This window comes from Dromaius novaehollandiae, chromosome 4 (assembly GCF_036370855.1).
Source record: "Dromaius novaehollandiae isolate bDroNov1 chromosome 4, bDroNov1.hap1, whole genome shotgun sequence".
In the NCBI taxonomy this organism is placed as follows: Eukaryota; Metazoa; Chordata; class Aves; order Casuariiformes; family Dromaiidae; genus Dromaius; species Dromaius novaehollandiae.
This window is the reverse complement of record NC_088101.1, coordinates 60,101,580-60,125,678: the sequence shown is the minus strand read 5'-3', so window position 1 is coordinate 60,125,678 and position 24,099 is coordinate 60,101,580. Positions and strand designations below refer to the sequence as shown.

At 41.5% G+C, this 24,099-nt stretch overlaps 2 protein-coding genes across 3 annotated transcripts in view; one reads left to right on the top strand and one right to left on the bottom strand.

Moving 5' to 3' along the window:
- The window catches only part of GABRA4 (gamma-aminobutyric acid type A receptor subunit alpha4), a 175,185-nt gene that overhangs the window by 65,678 nt on the left and 85,408 nt on the right, over window positions 1-24,099 (bottom strand). Inside the window, exons 4-5 of the mRNA XM_064511199.1 lie at window positions 20,960-23,890; window positions 19,986-20,163 (exon numbers count right to left, since the gene is read on the bottom strand). The gene's annotated coding sequence lies outside the window, so the exon portion shown is untranslated. The remainder of the gene's footprint in view (window positions 1-19,985; window positions 20,164-20,959; window positions 23,891-24,099) is intronic.
- Window positions 6,385-24,099, top strand: part of GABRB1 (gamma-aminobutyric acid type A receptor subunit beta1) — a 139,122-nt gene continuing 121,407 nt past the window's right edge. The window contains exons 1-3 of one of the 2 annotated variants that reach the window (XM_064511201.1): window positions 6,385-6,437; window positions 6,615-6,706; window positions 6,789-6,856. In XM_064511201.1, the coding sequence (XP_064367271.1) occupies window positions 6,391-6,437; window positions 6,615-6,706; window positions 6,789-6,856 (207 nt within the window). In that variant the 5' untranslated portion in view covers window positions 6,385-6,390. The other variant, XM_026093587.2, reaches the window with a different exon arrangement.

Sequence of the window (24,099 nt, the reverse complement as noted above, 5' to 3'; positions counted from 1 at the left end):
ATACTTCTGTTTAGAAAAAACTCATATTTCCATATTCACTACATTTAAAAAGACACATTTAACTAGACAATTTAAATAGGGATTTGCAGTGAGCTGCTTTAGAATACAATGCATTGGAAAACCTGGAAAACAAGAACTCAATTTATCAGAAAAATAATTCCCAGGCCATTCTAGTGACAATGTTTCATGTCTTCTATAAAAAACATAAAAATAAAGACAGGACCAGGAATAAAAATCATGGAAACAAAGGCTCCAGTGCTACAAATACACACAGTGTTCTACAGTATGAATCAGCCTGTTAAAATCAATGGAGCTGCTTGCAATGCAACGAATGGAAAGGTTTATCTGTGCTCAATTTGTACAGGGTAGTTTGCACATCAGGTATTCACTCTTTCTCTCATGCATCTGACATCTCACCTGCACTGACAAACCTCAGCTGTTGAGAACTGTGTTAAAGGGAAATACCTTTTAATGGGAATCATATCAATATCAGCACTTAGTATTTCCTTGTGTTCTTTAGATATGTCCTTAAGTCTCCTACAACCGCCCTTCTTTTTTTGTCAACACTTAGGACTAGTGGCTACTTGGAGCTAATCTAACCACTGAGGCTATTAAACTATGCAAATGCAAACAAGCTTACCACTCTCACAGTTCACACCTCTTCTTACCTGTCTCAACACTTGTTGAATCTCTTCCTACCTTATCCTGGATGGTTCGCTCTCTGAAGCTGGGATTGTCTTTTTAATAATCTATACAGTGTATGGCACAAAGTCCTTAATCTGCAGACTCTACTACTTCTCTTGAGATAGCATCAGAGGGAAAAGGAACTTGTGATTCCACATTTGGAATCAATTAAGAATGCCAGAATTGCTTACACTAGGTAGTGAAGAGAAGGACAAAGAAAATGTCCTGTCAGTGATTTCTGTGTCATTAGGCATTCGGTATTAGACTCGTGTGCCTAGGGAGAAAACAAGTTCTATAACGATAAGAAAGGATTTTGGATGAGTGGTGTACACTTAAGGTTGGGAGATCTAAAAGGGGATTTCAAAAGAGCATTGCAGATGTTTATCTGAAGTGATTAAAGACTTGCTAAGTTATTCTAGCTGTAGATAATATAGGGCAAAAAAGTCATATAGTCCTTATTATATATTCTCTTCTCACTTTGATTATTGAAGATGAATAACTTCAATTCACTATTTCACTATTTTCTATTATTTCCTTAAAAGCACTGTCCTAGGTGTTTTACAAGCTCATAAAAAGAAACTGAAGCCTGCACTGAAAAGATCTTAATTGACCTTTTCAGCACATAAAAAGAGGGATAAAAACAGAGCACCAAAAAGCAAGTGAAAGAGGGCATGAGTCTTGTGTTGTACTTTTTTTTTCCCCGCTGCAGAAAGGGTGAGACTGTGTAGGCTTACTGAGAGACCTGAAGGAAAGTGGTTGGGAGGAGGAGACGCTCTCTGCATCGCTTGACACCGTTGCTCAGCCTGCAGATCCACATCTAGATGAATGTGAGGTTCAGCGTGTCACTCCACCGCTCTTCTCAGTCACTTGCACAGCTTTCCCACTGCACCAAAATCCCCAAAGCAAACTAAAGCTATCTCCGGCTTGCCATTTTCTGCCATCCAAGCAGACTGCTCACAGGCCGTATTTGACTTAAGGGATTACTGTAGGTATAAAATGACAGTAGCATCATCACTAAGCAGACAAAGTATGTGACCTACTTTGTAACTTACCTCTTTTCTCTAACTATTCACAGGGTTTTTCTACCTGAAAATGTAGTCATTTCTCTGCTCCTATGTTTCATGTCAAAGTTTTCAAACCCAACCATTAGCTTTATTTTTACAAATCTGAAATTTTATTCTAAAATTTTTAATATACTCTATCAGTATTGTTACTGAAAAACATCATCTGCTCAGTGCCAAATAAGAAAAATTGTATGTCCATCCTAATTCTATTTTTCTTCTACATGGGGTGTTTTGTTTGAGGCAGCATCACAGATCACACAGCCAAGAAACCAGTGGGGCATGAATGTCTAACAATGAGTAATCCAAAGATCCAGAGCTGTTTCCCCTTCTGTTTCCTGTGCATATTGTTACTCTGTAATAAACATTCGCTAATCAGTGACACTACTTGCATGCTTTGCGCTAACCATGCTTCTGGCCTGTCTGGCCTGCATACCTGTTCACACAGCAGTTATCCTTACTGAGTGGAAAACTGCAAGTCTGGTTAGACCACTTGGATGATGACTATCCTGGTTTTGCAAGTCCTTATTTCTAATTACTCAAATCTGTCAGTATGATAAATATTAGCATTCTCAGTGTTCACCTCCATGTACAAAATACACAGTGTAAGATACACAGCTTCCCTTCTCCATTTTGAGCAAAATCACCAAGACACTCCTCCCTCAATTTACATTTAAATGAAGAAATTGTCACTAGGGAGAGATGCACCTTTTGTCAGTATGTATAGTCACCACTTTGCAGTATTTTTTCCCTAGTTTTATTAAAAGTTGTGGTCTTCCTTCCTACAGATCTCATCCAGTAAGAAATGGGAATAGCTGCTTCTTTTTTTAAATGATCTTGCATTCTTTTTAAGTAGCCAATATTGTCTGAGCAGGACACTGTCTTTTTACTGTGTGCACTTTCTGATTTGCAGATGAAAATAAGCAATACAAAAAAATATCATTAATAAACAGGAAACATTTCTTTACATGAGAAAAAAACATTCCCTGAAAGTTTTTGCATAAGGCAGGTGAAAAAATGAACACATAATTGGCCCAGGATGATTTTATGAGTCATGCTGCGAGATTATATAATTTGTGTTGCTTCTAGTTAGCGTACAATGAGCTAAAAATATGAAAAAGAAAATCATGGATATTATGTGAAAACCAATGTATTTCAACTGCTTTAGATTATTAGTGCTTACATATGCTTGAATCAAGATGAAAGTTTTCCCCAGTCAAAAAGTCTGCCTTCACAGACTCAGCCCTGAAAGTATTTCCAGAGTCGTCTTATTTCCAGGATGTATACCTATCCCACAGACCCCAAAATAATAAGCCCATTGTAAAAAATGACTGGGAGAAGAATTTGACATTATTGTTGGCAATGGTTTAAAGAAAAGATACTATTGTGCAACAAACAAAATAACCATAAAACAAGACCGAGATCCATTAAAGCCACCACAGGAGTCTGTTTTTCTTTAGAAGATATTGCAAATTAATGGCAAAAGTCACCAGATTAACCTCCTAGGTTTTTAGGCACTAAGCAGCCTGATTTCCAAAAGTGGAATTACAGGATTACAGCCTAGAACCTCTGATTTATTTTTGTGCCTAACTTCTGCAGAGTTCAGCAAGTTCCAAGTTGCCTAAATGCCATGTAAGGAACCTGCCACATTTCACGCTGCCCGACTGACTAAACCCCACTGGTTTCCCCACATGGAAAGACCCTGTCAACAGCTGTTGATAGTGACAGAGATGATTAGAAAGGAATGTTTTTATTGAAACGACAGACAAGATTCTTTCACGCTAGTGGATTGGAAAAGCACGCTGTATTTTCGCAGAAATATGTCATCTGCAAAGATAGCAGAACTTCAATATTCCTTAAACTGTAGATAAAAATATTGATCATTTCAATTGATAACATTCAGAAGTCCTGCTGTTAATAACTGACTTTTCCAGTCCTGGAAGCATTTGGAAGACAGGTCCTGATCCCACTACCCACCCCACGGGGGTAAAGGACCCCTCCTACTGCCCCTGCTGAGGCAGCGTGATGCCATGCAGCTCCTCCTTTGCGGGGTTACTAGAAGTACCTACAAAGCTCTTGTTCCCAATCCCCAGCTACTGAGGGGTCTTTTCAGTACTGTCCTCACACAGCTGGATATTTGTTTGTAGTCAAGATAAAGATTAAGACAGTCAGATATACGTGAGGAACCCAGGAAACAGAGCAAACATTTCTCATGCAAAGAAAACGTTGTTACAGCCTAACAGGGTACTGGTGAATGGATCGATGGGGAATCATGGAGCTGAAAGACTTAATTTGATATGAAACCATAGAAGAGATTTCTAAAAGATGATCAGGAGTCTGGCTCTGTCCCCTCTGGCTTCTGTCCACTTTCAGCGGGAGTTGAGCACCTCGATGCCCTCTATGCCTGTGGAAATATTCTCCCATATTTGTGTCACTGAACAGGCTGGGGAGTTTCACTGTGAAAACTGGTGCTGTGGGATCCTGATACTATTAAATTTGTGTGTGAAAACAATTCCGTCATTCTGCAAAGGTTGTAGCATGAGCCAGCTGACACTAAAAAACTCCCAGCCATATTAGCCATGCCTGTCTTGGGCATCATATGGCCTGATTCAGTATTCAAAGTCCATCTGCAGTAAGAACTGGGCACGGCACAAGAGCTGAGATAGATTCTCAGTATCTCCACATGAGCCTATCAAGGCTCTGAGGGTTGTTTCAAGGTCCCAGTGTAAAGTCCAGATGTCTCCCATTAATGAAGTCGAACAAAATGGGGTTGAACTTCCACAATAAAAGCAAGGTACACCTATGGGAAATAGTCAGTGGATCAGTGGCTTTATTTCTGGCATGATCAGTGAAGGAAGCTAGATGCTACCCTAAGGAAGCCCAGCTCAGGAAGGGGTCTTAGCGGAATAGGCTTATCAAGGAGAACATCCTTATCTCTGCTGGAATTACACTCAGCAGCAATGAGAGGAGGCATGCAGGGCAGGTTCTTCGTTCCTGCCTTTTCCAACCAGAGGATGAGCTCCAGAATTGCACCTAATGCACTTCAACCACTAAATCCCCGGTCCAGGGACCAGACTACAGGTAGTCCAAGACAAACCTCCCCGGAGATGTACCTAGAATAGACTGCAGGCAGAACACACCCCAGGACTTATTCCTTGAGATGGATTTTGGCAAGCCATACAGAGCTGCGGTCTCCCTTTCATACAGGCACAGATGACTTTCAAATGGCTTATGACAAAGCTGCAGTTATCTACAAGATATAATGCTGCAGACCACCATGAAGTAAAGAGGGCCTCTATCATCCCATGGAAAATCCTAATTTAGTGCTTCAGATGAAACAGGTCATTTTATTACATCTGTCTGATACAATCCTGAATGAAAAGAAACCTTCTAGCAGACCTCTCTAGGCAGGAAATTTTTAAAAATATGCTATGGCCAAGCAACATCAATTCCACGCAAATAGTAATAAAATATACTCATCGTGATTAATAAATTTAAAAAACTCTTTCAAAACATCAATGCTAAAGTACTATCAAGTTGAGCTATGAGATCACATTTTTCAGAAACTAAGGACTAAAACAAGAGCAAAAGAAAGAAACGTTCAAGGTAGAAGTCCTTATAGCCTATTGAAAATAGTCATTATACCTCTAAAAGAGCAACAAGAAAATAATAATTTTCGTTGCCATGGTTACGAGAGGTAGCTGTGATGGTGAAACCATCCTGTGGCAAACTCTCAGGAACTGCGTTACCCTCCTCTAAGAGTGAGAAATTTCCTTAGAAACACACACAGTAAAAATGTTCAAAACTGACCCCAGAGTTTGCGTCACAAATGATGGATTTTGATATTCCTGTATTTTTCAAACGTTGTTGTATGTTCCAACAAGAAAACCATCCCCAAAATACTGGATTTTCTGAGAAATAAGTCTGCGCGACACCGTGAGAAGTCTCAAAAGCAGCAATACCTATGCCAAGGTCAGTGCGCCCGGGACCGCAGCCGGACCGATGAGGGCGGCTGACTCCGAACGGGATGGATGTTATCGCTGCTGAGCTGGGACACAGAGCGGCACTGGCGAAGTACCAGGGTGTTCACAGACGTCCATTAGTCAGCGTGTAAAATTGCTCCTAAGAGGTCAGCATATGTAAGAGCATAAATCCACGCAGTGTTTAAAAAAAATCCCCTTCTGAACGCAAGACCAATTACTCTGCTTGAAAAATAGCAGCTAAAAATACGCGGCGATCTAGTGCATATGCCACACGTGGTAGTTCCGAGGAAGGGGCAGCTCCAGCGACACACCTCAAGCAGCAGAGCACTGCAGAGACCTGTAACTAAGCCTCCAGCCTTCGCGGCTGGAGGAAGACCTATTTGCACCAAATTCTTAACTTCTTTCGGATTCGCGGATACCCTTTTCACGTGATCTTTAAAGCCACCAGGCAGCAGGAGCGCGAATTTTCACGGAAAAGTGACCTCAACGATTTCTGGGGTGTTTTTTTCCCCTCTTCACGGAGGAAAGTTTGCCAACGCCACAACTTAGGCGTGCGCGGATCCCCTCCGCTCCGCTCCGCTCCGCGCCGGGCTCCCCGCGGGGGGGGGCGGGGCCGGGCGCGGCGGGCAGGTGTCGCCGGGGCGCCGCGCCCCGCTCCGCGCATGCGCCGCGCGGGCGGCAACTGTTGCTCGGCGCGGCTGGCCGCGAGGTGCGGAGCGCGGCTCGTCTGCGGCGCCGGGATGGCGGCGGCGAGGCGGGGCCGCCCGGACGCCCTGCGCCGCTGCCTGCCGCTGGTGCTGGCCGTGGCGTGCGCGGCGCGCAGGTGCGGAGAGCCCGCAGGCTGCCCTGCCGCAGCCCCGCTAACCCGCCTCTGGTCCCTCCGCAGCGCCGGCGAGCCCAGCAACATGTCCTACGTGAAGGAGACGGTGGACCGGCTGCTGCAGGGCTACGACATCCGCCTGCGGCCCGACTTCGGAGGTAAGGCGCCCGCCCCGCCCCGGCCCGCCCGGGCGGCTCCCCGGGGCGCCGCGGCTGACACGGTCTCCCGCTTCCCCCGAAGGGCCGCCCGTCGGCGTGGGCATGCGGATAGAGATCGCCAGCATCGACGTCGTCTCCGAAGTCAACATGGTGAGTGACCCCGCGGAGCGGCGCGGAGCTCCGCCGGGCCCGCGGCGGCCCCCGCGCCACGGCGTCGCCTGCCGGCGGCGCAGCGCACCTGCGCGGTGCCCGGGCGCGGAGACGCGCCGCGCGGCCGGAGGAGGGGGGGCACCGCGGCGGCGCAGCGTGGGCGCGCCGGGAGCGGCTCCGCGCGAGTGCTCGCGGCCGCGGTGAGGACACGCGCTGCAGGCGCGGGGTGCCGGGCTGCGTGCGCTGCTCTGCGCGCTCCCTGCCTGGCAGCTCTGTTGGGAAACGCGGGCGTTCCCTTAACTCGTGGCAGACGGACAGCCGTATTTCTTCTCATGTCAAATGACTTGGAGTTAGGCACCTCGTTTTGCAGGCTAACAGCGTTGAGTGAAAGGGGCAAAAAGAAAAGAAGATGCAGTTCCTAGAAAAGGCTGTCTGACTTGTAGGAGAAAAAAAAGCACTGTAGACAAAGTATGTAACGAGAGGAAACTCCCTATCCAGCTATCAGAATCAAAGTCTCCTAGCTACAGGTGTGTGATGCACTGCATTCGATTTCAATTCCACTGCTGAAAGAAATGCTAATTAACGTGCATGCTTAAAGATCAAAAAACATATGTATGTAGTGCTTGTCTCATTTCACAGCCTTTTCCCAGAAAATGAAAAACCAATTACAACTTTGAACATTTTACAAAGTCATGTTGGATTAATATACAGCCCGGGCATTTCACTCTCGCTCTCTTTTCCTTTGTTTGGTCTCATACAAAAAGCCAAGGTGCTTTTTTCCCCATATGGGGAATACCTGTTCAGCTAAATAAGCTAGAAACTTTGCATTTCCAGCCTGATAAGCAGTTTATTTCACTCAAAATCAAGGTGGTATTTTCCCCTTCAAAGTAACTTACTCAAGAGCAGGTAATTTTTTCTTAGTATTAAATATTTGTCATTAGAACTACTGAAGAGAGATTGTTTTCCTTTTCATATTTTTCTTCTACTGTGTGCTGTACCTACACAGTTGGTGCTTGCATGTAACTGTTGCATTTACTGATGAATATGCCTGGTCAGATCATGAGAAAAGGAGATTTGTCACTGAGCCTTTAGCGCACCAGGCTCTGCAGAGTATTACCACCACGCAAAAACAACTCTCTGCAAATTTCAGCTCCTCGAGCTCCTTTTGCTGCAGTCTGCTTTCAGAGAGGACATGGCAGGGACTGAGGAGACAGGGCAGAGGAACCAGAACATAGATGTTCTCCAAATCCAAATAACTGAAGAACAAATCTACTCCAGCTCCAAATCATGCCCATCACCCTGTAATGGGATGGCTGCTTCTGCAAAGCACTGTACCTTGGAAAGCCAAACATCACCAAAATATCCATCCTGAAAGGTCCAGAGTATTTCTTGTACAGTGTCACCACCTGAAATCTTGTTAACTGGAAGAGGCATGAGTGTAACTGAGTGCTTCCACTGGCAGTGTCATGGGGCATTAATTGCATTACATTGGCTCGCAGTACTTCTGCTCAGCTCTGAAGGGAGTGGGATCCCACATGCAGCTTCCTCCTCCGTTCCCATCCTTGCACAGCCCCTGAGAAACTGTAATTTGAACTTTTTGTTTTTAATTGAGGAAGGTCATAGGCTAGATAGATTCTTTGACTGCTCTCTATGTGCTGTGGGGCAGCTCAACTAAGACTGGTCAAAAAAGTGACAAGATGTTTTTATTTAATAAAAATGCCACATCTCACAATGGAAGGAAGTGGCCATTCCCAGGAATAGCCAATAGTCCAAAGTTAAGGCAAAATATGGGAAAATCGGTCCCCATACTGAATGAAGCAAGCTGAGGATATGAAAGGGGCTCTCCCATACCCCAGGCACATACCTGTATGCAGTGCATACAGTGTTCTGTCACAAGGTCTCTGTTGTGTATTGTCAGAGTCTATGCTATACAGTCTTTTGGAGAACCATCAATTTCATCAATCATAATGGAAATGAGAGGCTCTGTCTCTCAGCTTAAGTAAAATTTTCTTGCCCAGCAGTAAAAGAATACTTTATGCTAGTATTATTTTTTCTGAGAAACATAGCCTTGAAATGCTTAATGTTGCAGCAACCTGTGAATCTTTTAGCTTCATTTCTCCTTTCTTTTTAAATTCATTAGTGTCTTGTAGGTTTTTCTCTTTGTTTAGTAAGAGCTACCACTATTTTGTGGCTTCAGAGCCATAAATGTCTACAAGATAGTAGTATATATAGTTAGTATATAGCTTCTGTCTTCAGGTCAGTTCTGCTGCTTAAGGGAAATGGTGACATGGGAGGAGAGAGCAGCACCCTTGTCTTGTGCGTTCCTCCTGACAAGAGAGGCTGGCTGACTCGCAAGAGCTCTGTTCAGTCAGTCTCACCCTAGGAGTACTGTAAGGAGTTGTCTTTTTCTTTTTTTTTTTCTTTTTTTTTTTCTCTTCTCTCCTCAGGCACATAAAACTTTATTTCCAGAACAAGAGAGGCTGCTATTGCAAATCTCAGCAACCGCTGTTGGGGTTAAAGTTTTCATTCAATTTCAGTGTTTAAATAAGTGTGAAGATTATTTTAAAATTTCTGGTTTGTGAAGGAGGCGTGCCCCCTGAACGCATTAGATGAGAATTTGGCGTGGTTATGGGCTGTCCCCCAAGTCAACAGGCTGTGTGTGTCTGTATAAATCCTGTCCTCAGACTTGGGCAGAAGGTTGAAATACAGAAGACAGAACGACTGTGAATTATGGGACCACCATCAGTAGTAACAGTCTGCTCAAGCAGCTTGTCTTGCGGTAGCTGCTTCTTCTGATACGCTAAACTACTGTGAAATAGTTTGCTTACTTAGGTATTAAAACTCACACAGCCTTGAAGTCAACCCTTCTGTTATTTCCCCTAAGTACACCTTCTTAATCTGTTCACCTTCTTTAAACGGCATTATTTTATAGCTGTTTTGTAGTTTAATAATACCGTACTGAGCTGCCATAGCAACTCTTACAGAAGGATTGATTGAATTGAAGTAATTGAAGCACTTGTTCTCATGACTCTCCTATTTGTCATCAGATTCTTTGTTGTATATTGATTTTGCAGGTAATAAGCTGAAAAGCTTGTCGTACCAAACAAGCAGCAGAAATAGAACATAAAAACCCTAATGACCATTGCCCCATTGTAACCAAACTTCCTCCTTAATATGCCATGGGATAAATTTTAATCTGTTTCCATCAGATTTTCACATCCTTGGTATAGTAATTGCAATTTACAAAGCACTCCCTTCCAAAGGTACAAGGTGACCCTTTGCTTTGTCTCAGTTAATGACTGTTCAGCTAATTTTCATCCATGACAGAGTTCCTTTAGAAGTATATTAGACATTTACATGAATATAAAGAGTTCATTAAGAACCATGCTATGACTAAATCTGTTAAGTTTCTGCGATGTGAATTGTCTGGTTTACTGTGATACCCTTACCCAATTAACAGAAGGTGGTGCTTGTATGTCAAGAATAAGGAGGGGTAGCATGATTCACGGTAACTATCTTCAAGCTTTAGCACAAGTAAACAAATAACATATTACTGTATTTACTAGGGAACAGTCAAGGATCTGGATTCAAAAAGAAAAATCACATGCAATACATGACATTTATTTTCTTTCTAAAATATTTTTCCTAATGAGCAGGTGGGCAAAATTTTATAATAGAGAAAAGGTAGCTGTTTGAATTGTAAAGCTCTGAAAGCAAATGCACAGTATAAAGAACAGTATATAGAGCAGTTAAGAGAGGCACAAAAAATAAGCCTGTTACTTTATATCAGGGAACTCTGTTCTAGACCTACCACACTGACCTAATGAAGATTCAATCTTTTGGTGTCCCCATACCTCTCAGAGAGCAGGCTCTGTGTCACCAACCAACCATCTGTGATCCTGAGTGGCCCAACCATGACAGAAAGAAGGGATGAAACAAAACATGGAAAGAATTTTTTTTTTTTTCAAGAGAGGTACAGATCTTTAGTTTCTCTACACCTCAAGTCTCTTAGATTCAAGTTTCTTATGCTCCTTTAGTGTCCCAAACAAGCTGAACATCTTGCAGAAAAACAGGATCTCATCTGTGCCTGCTGCTCCAAAATCACTATATTCTTTTTCAAGATCTCTCTTTAAGGAGTCTTTTTATGCTATCATCTCAGCCTGTTGGTTAACATCATCTTGCCCCAGAAAGAAGTAAGTTCAGCTTAAACCTCTTATTTCCAGCATTATTTCAGGAAAGTGATGATTAAATAAGCCAGCTATATATTTCCCCCCCCCCTCTGTTTCATGTGGTACTCCCCTGTCATATCCTTTCTCTCCTTCCTGCCCTTACAATTAGACATAAGATATTAGACATAGAGATAGAAATTATCTTCTGGTACATTTTTGACACCTTGGTTTACACTGAATGATAAAGCTACGTGTTTGCAGCACAGAGTAGACCTGCATGTCATGTTTGATCCCTCACTCTGTCATTACTGTAGATTTTGATTGGTTACCAGAATGAAGTGTCTCTCACATTGTTAAACCCCCACTGCCCATGTTTTTGTCAGACACCCTTTCCTATGCCATCTATTTAACTTTTCCTGGAAGCAAAATAGTGTTTCTTTTTTTTCTTGCTTTAGGGCTGCTCCCAGTACAATTGCTGAAACACTAGCTTACATAAGATATCCAATCCAAGTGAGAAATGTGTTCTCTGACATACCAGAAGCTTATAGATATAGTACTATAGTACTTCATTTGTAAATAGTCCTTTATCTAAAGGCTTGACTGTATCAGTTAGTTCAGATCATCTTATTTTGTTTGTTCAGTTTGAATAGATCAGTGAACAGTTTTGCAACTGTGAAAGAATGAAGAATAACTTCCTGTTCCACGCTCTGATCTCTAGAAGGATCTTCCTGATCTTCAGGGTTGCCCTTTCTAGAATGGTTCATGCTTCTTCTGTTTGGACTTTCATAGTAGAGTCATTTCCCACATAACAATGTCTACATATTTGACTTTTTTTCTGGGTCTGCATAGGTTTGCTCTGTTTACCAGTCTGACTGTTCAGTTTCCTTCAAAAAAAAATGACAGAAGTCAGTTTTTGAAGAAAATAAACAGAATATGCTCCCCACAATCTGAACATCAGAACCAAGCCAAATAAATAAGCAGGCATTTGAGCAAATATCACCCTGTAAGTTGAAGGAGAGGATTACAGTTCTTTTCACTTGTATAAACAGCAGGAAAGAGAGCCAACAGTATCCTGGGCTGCATGAACAGCAGCACAGCCAGTAGATCCAGGGAAGTGATTACCCCTCTCTACTCAGCACTTGTGAGACCACATCTAGATCCTGTGTCCAGTTTTGGTCTCTCTACAAGAAAGATGTTGAACTGCAGCGAGCTCAGCAGAGGGCCACCAAGATGGTAGGGGCTGGAGCACTTGTCATGTGAGGAGAGACTGTGGGACTGGGGCTTATTCAGCCTGGAGAAGAGACTGCTTTGGAGAAGACCTGACAGCTGTTCCTTGGTACCTATGGAGAAGTTATCAGGAAGATGGAGCCAGTCTCTTCACAGAGGTACACAGCAGGAGGAAAAGAGACAACAGACACAAAGTGAAACAAGAGAGGTTCAGCCTGGATGCAAAAAAAAGAGGTTTTTTTCCATGAGGAAAGTCCAACAGTGGAGCAGGCCACCCAGATTCGTTGTACAGCCTCCATCCTTGGAGGTCTACAAGACTCAAATGGATCAAGCCCTGAGCAACCTGGTCAGGGCCCTTCTTTGAGCAGCAGGTTGGACTAGAGACCTCCTGAGGTCCCTTCGAACCTGAACTACTCTATGATTTTATAAAATAAAAATCGCTTATCACATTCTGGAGGCAGAATTTTCCTTAATATTCACAGATAGCCAATTATGCCTAATTTCGAGACAAACACACAAAATGAATTTGTCAAAATCCGTATACACGCACACACAAGTTTTCAAATTTCCCTGTAAATCCCAGACAAGGATATAAATGTCTCCAGGGCCTAGAAGAACAGAAAGGCTTCCCCTTACTCTAAGGCTGAACCTCTAGATGGCAGAAAGTACTTCTCTTCCAGCAGTTAAATGTTTGATCTTAAATACAGTATGACTTTGTTCAGGAAGTATTAAATCTCCCATAAGCAAGCCAATAACAATATGGAAAGGTTCTAACATTAGATTTTTAAACAAGGAAGAGTCTGCTTCCTACCTTGACATTTTTTTTCATAGTAACTTTGAATCACAAATTGATACCATAGTAGCAAATGCATTATGACACATTCTACAACAAAATACACAACAGCTCCCCAGAAAGATACTTATTAATGTCCAGCACAATTTATACACACTACACAATTTTCAAAGTGATCTTAGCTTTTCAATTTTTGCTATATATTTTCAGACAGAATTATGCAAATCATGTTACCATATTTTAGTAAATTTTCATTATTGTTTAAGATGAAAGCATGCTTTGTATTAATAAAGAAGGAACTTCAGAGAAAGCTGGAATGGCATTCAAGTGGACTATAGAAGCTCTTAACTGTAAGCAAAAATGCTATTAAAATAATCTGTTCTTCAAGAATCTGTCAGTCATAAATGTGTATGTGATCTCTAGGAGTCTCAAATAGGCCTTGACCCACAGGTGACCACGTGGCCCAGCCTCAGCCCATCCCCATCCCTGTGAAGGTGCCTGATGCCTGTAGCTGGGGCTGCTGGCCACCCCCAGCTGCCCTCTTCCCTTGCGGGTCGATGGGATGGGTCCTGGCTGCGAGGCCCTGCCCTGCCACCACTGGGAGCCCCTGTGGCCCTCAGGGAGCCGCTGGCCCCCGCAGTGCCTAGACAAGAAGATGGGATTCCCCTGCTTTGACAGATGCTGAACATCCCTCTCCATTTATCAAGTGTGCCCCAAGGAGAAACAGAGAAAAGTACAGGTATCTGCTCAGTCTTTTTCTGATGTGTCTGCAGAAACTGCAACATAACCCAAAATGTGGGACTGTCAGAAATACCAGGGAGATTTCCTGTATTATGAAATTTTTAAATTATAATCAATCAGTCATAAAAAGAAAATGACAAGGCCTGTCTGCACCAAGAATGAGGGAAATTCAGAAAGCCAACAAACCAAGGAGCTCTGTAGACAGGGGAAACAACTCAGCTGTGAAGAGCAGCATGTTAGAAGGGCAGTGCACATCTCCAAACCCAGACAATGCCTATTTACATTCCTTGGCTAATCCAATAAGTTTCACTTTAATTAATTAGTAAACTGCATAGAAAGAAGGTGGCAACAAATCACTGCTTTGAAGTTCAATTTGCATCTTCATAACTTTCAGGTATAAACAGGGCCTGGAGCCAAAACAAGAAGCATCCCAGCAGGATGCACCCTGACAGGCAGCATCAGTTGAATAGATCCTGGTCTTTCCAAAGCTAAGAGCCAGCCTCAGAGATTTCAAAGACATTTCCCTAACGTGGTGGGAGCATCCAGGAAGGGGCATTATGTGTAAGAAACCAGACACCAGCTCAGATGGCAGTGGCATCAGACACTGTTAGGCATTTAGTCAAGAGAAGCTAAATCTATAGGTTCAAACACTCAGGCCGAATACAGCCTAGCACTAGGGCACTGAATGTTTGCCCGTTACTCCTGACAGACCAGTTTTAGGAAAGTTAGTGAGCTCTTCATGGGTGGATGCAGGCTGTGGTAAGGCACTTACTGCAGTCTGAGAGAGGGTTAAGCTGTCTTTATAGACATGGCCAGTTTCACACATCATCTCATCCCTTCTTACTGGCTTGCTTAAGTATTTCAAAATTCTACATTTTGGTGTTGTGAATGTGTCTAGGAAACCAACTCTCCACTAGGGAATTTAGAAACAAAATCAGCATTATGAACCCCATCTCCAGAGCTCTCTGCATCACAGTAACTGAGTTCCTTTTTTTTTAATCTTACCTAAAGAACTGAAAAGTCAGACTCTCTCAGCTCATCCAGTGAGGCAACAGAAATAATCAGAGTAGTCACACAGTGATAATAAAAGCAGATTCTCAGTCTAAATATATTTGTCTGAAGATAGTCACAGACATTAAAAGTTTTTTTAAAAAGACACAAAACTCAAATACTCTTTATGAAAGTTTGCTTAGCTGTAGTGCAGAAGAAGCAGGCAGAAGTAATTTTCTATTATATAGCAACTCTCTTGAAAAGCATGAAGGCCATGCAAAAGCATTTGAAATGAATACTAATAAGAATGTTCAGCAACTGATTTTATTTTTTCTAGCAAATACAGAAAAACTAATCAAGTAATAATACACAAAGGTCAGATCACTTCATCATGTCTATTCCAAACAGCAGAATTATATTAAAAGTGAAATGCAGAATGAATCTGGAAGTAGGCAACTTTATGTGAAATGACTGGGTCACTGTCATTGGATTGTTTGTTAGGTTATTTTTCATCTGTCCACACAAATAAGTGGTTCTTCAAAATATTAACAAGCATGCAAAAAGGATACAGCAATAACTTAAATGTTGTTTCATATGACCTAGAAAGGGGAGTTATCTTAACTTCTTGAGAGCTTAAAATAAACTGAGACCAGTTTCAGGGTTAATATAAGCAGTATTCCAAATTCCCTTTTTAGCCTGACACATATAAATACTTTCCAAGTTCCCTGATTTCAAGGTTTAAACAAACTGAACACAAGCTTCCTTTTGCATAGGTGTGATTTAAACTCACAGTTGCCCACAAGGGTCTCTACTGACTCCCTCAATTTCTTACCTCTCTAGCCACTTCAAGAGGCTTACCCTCACTTTCCAGCTTTTCTCAGGAGCTCAGTTCTGACCTATGTACCTCCTCTTTTAGCCCAGATTTTACATCTGACACCCGAGGGTATCCTGAGACATCTGTAGTCCAGCCAGATAATATAACCCACGCAGAGTCTACATTTCTGAAGGGAAGAGATAAAGCATTCATACTTCCCTTTTGTTTAAATCATATTCCAAGAATGCGGCAGAAGAGCACAAGATAATGAGGGACAGAAAATTACTGGAGTCAGTTGGTTTTTTAAACATTTTTTGGCAAGCTTTTCCTCTTTTTTCTCCTGAGCCTGGAGTCAAAAAACTATGAATCTGAAATATGATGCTATTACTGTGACAAATTGTCAACAATTTCTCACACTAGAGTGACTGAGTGCCTACCTGCAAAAGAAAGGACCACATGTTTTCTGAAACATGCCCCAAAACACATCTCCAGTAGATCTGGTTTCTGAAATCAACAGTTAATTATACTCAATGATGAGCAGTGGTGCATATGAAATGGGCAGTGATGCCTTCTCCCTGTTTAATGGGAGCTTCAGCAACCAGTTTGAGGTGTTCAGGATTTCAGTAAAGGGGTAAACCTGTAGTGAGATATGCCTTTTGATGATGTGGATAAGAAAATCCAGGAGATTTTCCCTAGCCCTTCCTGTTTTGTGCAGCTGCTTCAAACAACGTGCCCTGCTATGTCCACTGAAAAATTAGAGCTGGTTCCAACAGTGTTTGTAGTGTGCTGGTGTGCCACATGGTTCAGTGGCACAAATATTTTGAGAACATTCAGGATCCCAAATGATTCTTTAATGGGGGAACTGATCAACAATTCATACAAAATACCTTCCCCCCAAAATTGTACTCTGTCTAAGAAGAGGAAAAATAACTGTAAAATTTAATTTCAAGTTCTCCCAGGAGAAAGAAATCCTGAACCTGAAAGATGTTTCCATGTGTGTGTAGATGTGGGAAGAAGGGGGTTTGGAGTTTTGAGGGTTTTTTTAATCAAAAGTTTGTGTTTTCATTTTCCCCATTTTCTTTGCCTTTTTACTGCTGATTCTAGAAAGGAAAGAAAATCAGAACTCTCCAAACTGAACGTTTTTGTTCATAAGGAGATTTAAGGGACACACTTCAAATGGCTGCAAAACTTAGTGATTTTTTTAATCAGCTTTACTTTGGCCCAAAAAGCATTCCTAAACTCTCTTGGGCTGTCTTCAGACATTCTCTTCTAACTGCACTTCAGTGAAGACCTGCTGCTGAAGCTGTGTAACCAGGAGAGGGAACAGTCACGCCACCAGTTTCCCGGAGGTGTGAACAGATCCTAGCCTCAGGAGAGGAACCGTAACAAGCTCCAAAGCAAGCACCAATGCAACTTGTTCCCATTCACAAGATGCTGAGTACTCTGGGATAACAGCTGAACTGTTAAATCAAACCCAAAGATTTCTTTCATTCAGAAGTGTCCCCAGCTGATGTGTTTTGTTGATAGCTGCGTTCCAAACAGCTGCTGCTGAGAAGATAATGGAGTTTGTTCCATTCTTTCTCTAAGCAATAGCTCTGTATTAAGATTTACATGGGCTAGAGAACATAGGTTAGATTTCCTGCGTATTAACCTTGACAATGTCCTTTTAAGATTAAACAATTGCTTTTGCCCAAGGAATGTCACACGGAGGTTTGCTACATCCTCTGCTGGAGCAAAGTCTGAATTTGCATTATGTCATCAAAAAATAAAAGGTAATTTAAAAGACACAAAGGCAGCTTCTAGAATCTGCATAAATGTCCACTATCACACGTACATCCACCTTGTAGCAAGATAAGAGTTTAACGTTTTTAAATGTTCAAGATAGAGCGCATAGTTTCAAAGCAAAGATTAATGATTTCAGACTGCCAAACTTAATTACAGGTTGGAATAAATGTTCTCTATTAAAATTCATCAGTCCAATCAGCTGAGATTGAGGAATTTCAGTCTTTTTTAATTATCTGCTGAAAGGACTCAAGAGATAACAAAGTTAAAACTGTTGAAACAGATGAAGAGTGTCTAAATATTGTTACGCATTTTAATCATATTAAAAGAAGAATGTGATTAATTCCCTAGCAAATTTTTAACATGAAGAGACTCTTAAGGGCAACTGAAGTGAAAACTGGTCAGCTGTGGGTAGGTGTGTGCATGTGCATGCATCTCAGGGACTTGAGGTCAGGACTAATTGCCAGGAGGCAGCGAGACTTCTGGTCCCACCCAAAGAGACTACGTACTGACAGTCCCAGTGGTTCAGTGAGAATTCTCTCATGGATAAAATGAAGTGCACATTAGCTTTACCAGCTCAACCATTTGCTCAAGAGTTTATAAGAGAAATCCAGCTCTCCAGCTTATACCAATTTTAAACCCTAAAACTATCTGTGTCATTACTCTTCAGCATGACAGAATAACCACACCTGGGATGATGCCCTCCCCTCTCTGTTCTTCCATGCTGATTCATCCATTCTTTGACCCAATTGTTTTGTAAATCATTCACTCTAAATACCAGTACAAGGAGAGAAATAGATGAGGTTCAAAGGCTTTGTTATACTTCATTATATCTTATATGTATTATATCATTATATTATTAAGTTATACATTATACTTCATAGGCAGTGCAGTTTTGTCACTGGCGTCCTATGAAAGAAACAAGACAAGAGATTAGCAGCCACCTGTAAATTCAGACTTATTTTATCCACTGTGCTAGGACTGACTAGAAAAAAAATGAGTAAGCTTCAAAGGATCAGTAACATGCTGGGAATCAAATCTGCAGTGAAAGATTTCAACTTACTACAGCTCAGCTTTTTACATGCTCTATGGATTCTTAAACTAGTAGGAAACAAATAAACCACAGTGTCATTGTGGCATCAGTTGCAAACGAATCCTGCATATAGATCTTCTCAGTTCCCACTGTCAAGAAAAATAAGTTTGTATTCCAGAAGCACACTAGTATGCATTACTGAGATTTTAAGGAATATTTGTCTTCCAGATAACACATTCTTTTCTCTTAATTTTTCCTAGTAGAACTTCAGAGTAAGCATAAGCTTACATAATCAGAATGTCTAGCATATTTCAGGAAAATGTAATGTAAAGACAAACATAGCTAAAGAGCAACAACTGAAGTCATAGCACCTTGAAGAAGCTTCAAGGATTCTGGTGATGCACAATATGAGTCAAGACTCTTCTCATGAATAACATGAGATTTGCACTACCATTGGCAGCACTAGTGTCTGGACGTTTAGCAGTGTGTTATGAGTACAGTACTGTTACATCGCCAAACATGAAACACTACTGTGTGTGTGTTTTTTTTTTTTTTTTTTAATTTTAATGCCTTGAAAGCACCTGAAAGCATTCCAGATAGTCAAAGAACAGGCCTTAAAATGCAGATCATAAACAAATTACTTGTAAAGAGTATTAATTCTTCTACATGACAGCATTTTTGTGAGGAATTTTCACACTATAAAGGAAAGATCTAGCCTTGCACTGAAAGTGCTTTACTGTAGTCAAGAATCCTCAGCTCAACCCCTCGGAGCAGTGGGAGCATGTGCAGCACCAGCACAGAGTAGCCAAGCAGCTGGCAGTGTACTGTGTTAGGTGTCCAGTTTCCATGTCTGCAGAAGCAATAAGCAATTAAACTGACAGGTCAACTCCTGAGCAACCTCCTCGTCTCCGAAGATAACGTGAAGGACAAGGGGGCACGCAGGAGCACTGCTCATTGAGTTGTCCAATTTAAAAGTTTCCTTTTCACAGAGAATTGAAATCTAGGTTCACCCAGCTCTCTCTAGAGCCTCACCCAGACATTTCTTTTTCTCAAAATAATGGGAGAAAGAAAAAAATTGAACTCTTCCATAATCTGTTCCCAAGTCACTTTTTCTCTTAAGGTAATTTTCCTGCTTGTAACCAGACTCCTCCCACAACAGGCTAGCTATTAAGCCACTATTTTATTGGAAACCTTCTTTTAAGGATTAAATATTAATCTGCAGACATTTCAGAAATGTATTATGCAGACAAGCTTATTACATGGGGTTGCTACAGGACGTGGTGGTTTCAATGACTTTTGCACAGCTTGTGTTCTGAAATCCAGGCAACAGAGGAGCTCCAGATCATAAGAACAAGCCCAAGAGGAGCCGCTGCAGCCTGTTTTTCCCATGAACAGCGTCAGTGCCTGATTCTGCAGGAGAGGGCTGCTGGCTCAGCAGGGCCCCACTGAGCTCACTGCAACTCTGCAGGGCCATCAGGTGAAGCTGCTGTCATGACAGATGGCTAATTCTTTTCACCATATTTAAAACAGGAGTACTGTGGTTTGGATTAGTTTATATAGGAGTACACAGGGCCTCTTACCTGGAAGAGTGCATGCAGTCAAGTATTTTTGATAAGTTTCTGGTCTGCTGGATTTCCAAGGATGTTTGTGTGGCTAGAACTGAGCTTGGATTAAAGCAGGCAGATCTACATTCCTTAGTTGTTGGGTTTTTTTTCCCTCCATTCAAATTATTGCAATGATAGAGAGTTCAGCATGATACTACAGAAAAGAATTAGAAGACACAGAATGATGTACTGAATCAAAAACATGAATCCAGTAAACTTAGTGGAATGAATAATTTTGCACTGATTATGTCCAAACAAATGGCAAATCAGTATTTCAGATGCCTTCCAGTCATCTAATCTTTCACTGATATTCTGTAGAAGAAAAACAGAAAAATTGTTATATTTGAAATCTAGATGTGGAAAATACCATTTTCATTTATTAGTTGTTCTTCCACTGAAAATCAATTCCAAACGGCTCTTTTAGAGTACATGCAGTATAGAACTACTCAGTGCACGTGGTCCTTTGGTTAGGTTCAGCCGAAATCAGTGGAGAGACATCAGTGATGAATCAAACCAATCTCAGTCAAGCTAATTATACTTTCCTGCAGTAGTTGCATTTTCTTGCAAAATACTGCTCTTAAAACAAACTGAACTGTCCTGAATGCACACAGACATCAAAGAAAAACTTTAAAAATGTTAAATTTCTATGCTAAAACTTCTGGGAACACCTCAGTAGTAAAATGCAAAGGAAATAAAAATGGGCAACTGAGAAAAAACAAGAACCCCTTTATCTCCCAGGAAAATACTCTCCATCATTTCAGAGTCTTGGCTTGCAGATAGCTTGGTTTTCCTTGAAGCTGTTTTAGTCTTCCTGCTGCTACATCCATCCATCCTAACCTAAATGTTGGTACAAGAAGCAATCACTCTTTCTGACAGTAATCTGAGACCTCAGTCTCCCTATTCTACATTGAGCCAGCCCCAGTGGAAACAAAATGAATGTGAACACATACCTGTCCATCTTCTTTTTTATTATTATTCATACCCACAGCCATTCTCTGTAGATATGAGTGAACAGCTACCTTTGATTGTATTTGTATATTTGTCTTTAAAAACAGCAGTCATAATAGGTCCACAATAAAAGCTCTGAATTTTGTTCTGAAATCAGGGAAGTACGTGGGTGTTAATTCTTCCTTCCGGGGATCATGACTCTCACTGTAACAGCAGAACAAAGCTCTCAGGGGAGGTCACAATTCCAAAAGAAGAGGCAGTAATTCAATTGACTTGCAGCGGGCTCAGAAAGCACTTTGGATGACAATGCAGAAACCTTAGATCTCACTCTGTATTCAGCAGGAGATTAGTGCCTACAGTAGTTATATACTGTTGCATTATAGAAGAAGAGGCGATGATCTCGGGGTGAGGTCCTAGGTGGAACCACAGGGTTGATTTCTATTCCATACACAGATTTTTTTTGCATGACTGTGGACATGCAGCAATTCCTCTTGCCCTCAGTTCCTCTTCTGTTTTTATTTCTACCTCACAGGGATATGAGAATTAAATACGTTGTGACAGGGACACGTGGGAACTTATTTGGGCAGTGGGCAAGTTTCTCCACACTCGGATGGAAAGAAAAGGCATGCAGTTACCTGCCTGCTGTTAAAAAGGACACATCCCCCGTGACCAGTATTTTCAACAGAACATCATGGCTTATGACCTTAGCTCATCTGTTCCTACATCTCTACAACAGTATTCCTGCAGCACTGACAGGAATTTATTTCTTACTTACCTAGTGAGAAATCCCAAGACATCACAAGATGTTGTATGGTAATTACATTTTACTCAGTGGGATTACTGAATGACATATTGTGATATATCAAGAGGCAACTGTGAATATAACTTGAGTCAGCACAGTAGACTTTGCTCAGTGCAGTATGCTTCCAGATGAGCATAATGTAAATGTAAGGATAAAGGGAAGTTACTGAACACCTCACAGTATCATGCATCCTCTGTCAGCATTAGCTTTCAAAACAGGCACAGTTCAGGGCTGGCTTAGGAATGTGTACTTTATTTGGCTTCTATATTCACTTTAATATTTAAGAGCATATTATTGGCAGAACAGATTCACAGAAGGCAATAATGATACTCACTTGCAAGACACTCACTGTTTCCTTCTATTTATTCTTTGATGCCACTAAATGCCCACTTCTCGTGAATAGAGAGGAGGTAAACATTGCTGCTCTGTAAATACACTACTAAATTTCAGTAAATTTCAGGTAACATTGCCCAGTTTTTGGAACATGACACTTAACAGACACAGCAGAGGGCTCTGCTAACCATTGAAGAGGTGGGCAAATTTTCATGTGTATGCCTCCATGGACTCTTCTGCGAGAAGTTGGGTGGTATTTGGGGAGGAAGAAGCACCAGAGACTGACAAATTCTGGTTTTTGTCTCACACATTTATCAGGGCTATTAGTAGCATGAACAGAATTCCCCCTCTGTGGAAAGGATTTTTTCCTTAGGTATTTGTGGGGAGTTTTAGTACATGCTAACAAACCATCTCCTTTGCTAACGCAAAATGCGTGGCTTTTGAGTGAAAAGGTCTTCCCAAACATACCATTTTTATTTCTAGATGGCCACATATTTCAGTGCATTCTCTGTCAGTTCCATGCCCCATGTACTCTTTAAAAAATGGTTATCCATAGCAACTCTGCCTTGTTTCAGCAGTGCTTCCCCTGGGCCTCTCAGGTAACTTATGTCTTACTCTGGGAGCAATACTTCAAGGGGCAGGAGGAGGTGGATATTCAGCTTTAGTGGCTGGGTAGATGAGCAGATCAAGTACTCCAATCCCAAAAGCTGGTCACAGCAGTACTAAATATCCTTAAATCCTATCAGTCTAATCACAAGGAAGGTATGCAGGTTGTCTAAAGTGCCAAAGTTAGGAGGAAAGTTTCCCTCCCTACTTCTCTAAATCACTCTTTGAAGGATCATCTCCATTAATGCTATATTATAGAGCCTATTGAAGTATTTCTCCTAACATAGGCACTGTAAAGACCTAAACAAAGCTTTTTTTTCCCCTTGCTTTATAATCTGTTACTCTTTAAAATCAAAACAAGGAGCCCTTCTTCCCCCCTCAGTATCTCAACAATTATGATATGTGAGCAACAATCCTTAAGGCTCATGATTTGAGTATTACCAGACCAGTCGCACCATGTAATTTAGAGCCACATAAAAATTGTATGGGTCTTGTATGTGATTTGGTAGATAAAAGAACTCCTCAGACTATTTCTCTTGGCCATATCCCTACCACTAGATAACTGGGCAAACTGACTTTGTGGCTGCCTGAAGAGAGTGAACAAGTAACAAGCCCTCAGCAAGGGCCATCTGTTTAGATCCATGATTTACCATATTTATAAAAGAACTGTTGCATCCCTTAAGAGGAAAGTCTAGAAATCAGACTGAAATGAGAGAAAAACTTGGTTTATTTAGTCCACTCATTGGGTGTGGAGAAGCCTGCCCTACATTCAGTATTTTCTGTGCCTACTCCAAGCTAGTCTGAAAGATTTCAGGAACTAGAATTGGATCATTACTGTGCAATCCTATATCTCTGTTAGGAGGTACAGCTTGTCTCAAGAATGTTACTTCTCCTAAATACATTTGATGACTTTATATCACATTTCCCAGTACCTGCTCCCTTCAGAGAAGGGTAAGTCATTTTTGTCTCTTCTGTTTTGCATCCCATAATCCTTTTAAAATAAGTCACTTCTCTCAAACTTTTATCTTAAATAGTATCCTTAAACTCAATGGCCATTTTAGCTTTTTTCAAGTTAATGAAGCAGCACATCACATGTCATTCCAGGTACCAACCTGCGTAAGGGCCTGCCTCACGCATCTGACAATGCATTCTTTGCTTCTTTGTTGCTTCCTGGGTTCATTTTCACACAGGCCTCAGAGAAAAGTTAACAAAAGGTAAGTAATAACATATTTTCTAATGTGAGCAATCCAGTTTGGAGTCATACTCTTCACTACACATTTATGTTGGATCAGAACCCTTTCTCACTGACACTAACATAAATTGGCAATAAGTAGGCTGAAATCAGTGAGTCAGATCCAGATAAAAGACATGCATACGTACTGTATTTTCAAAACCTAACTT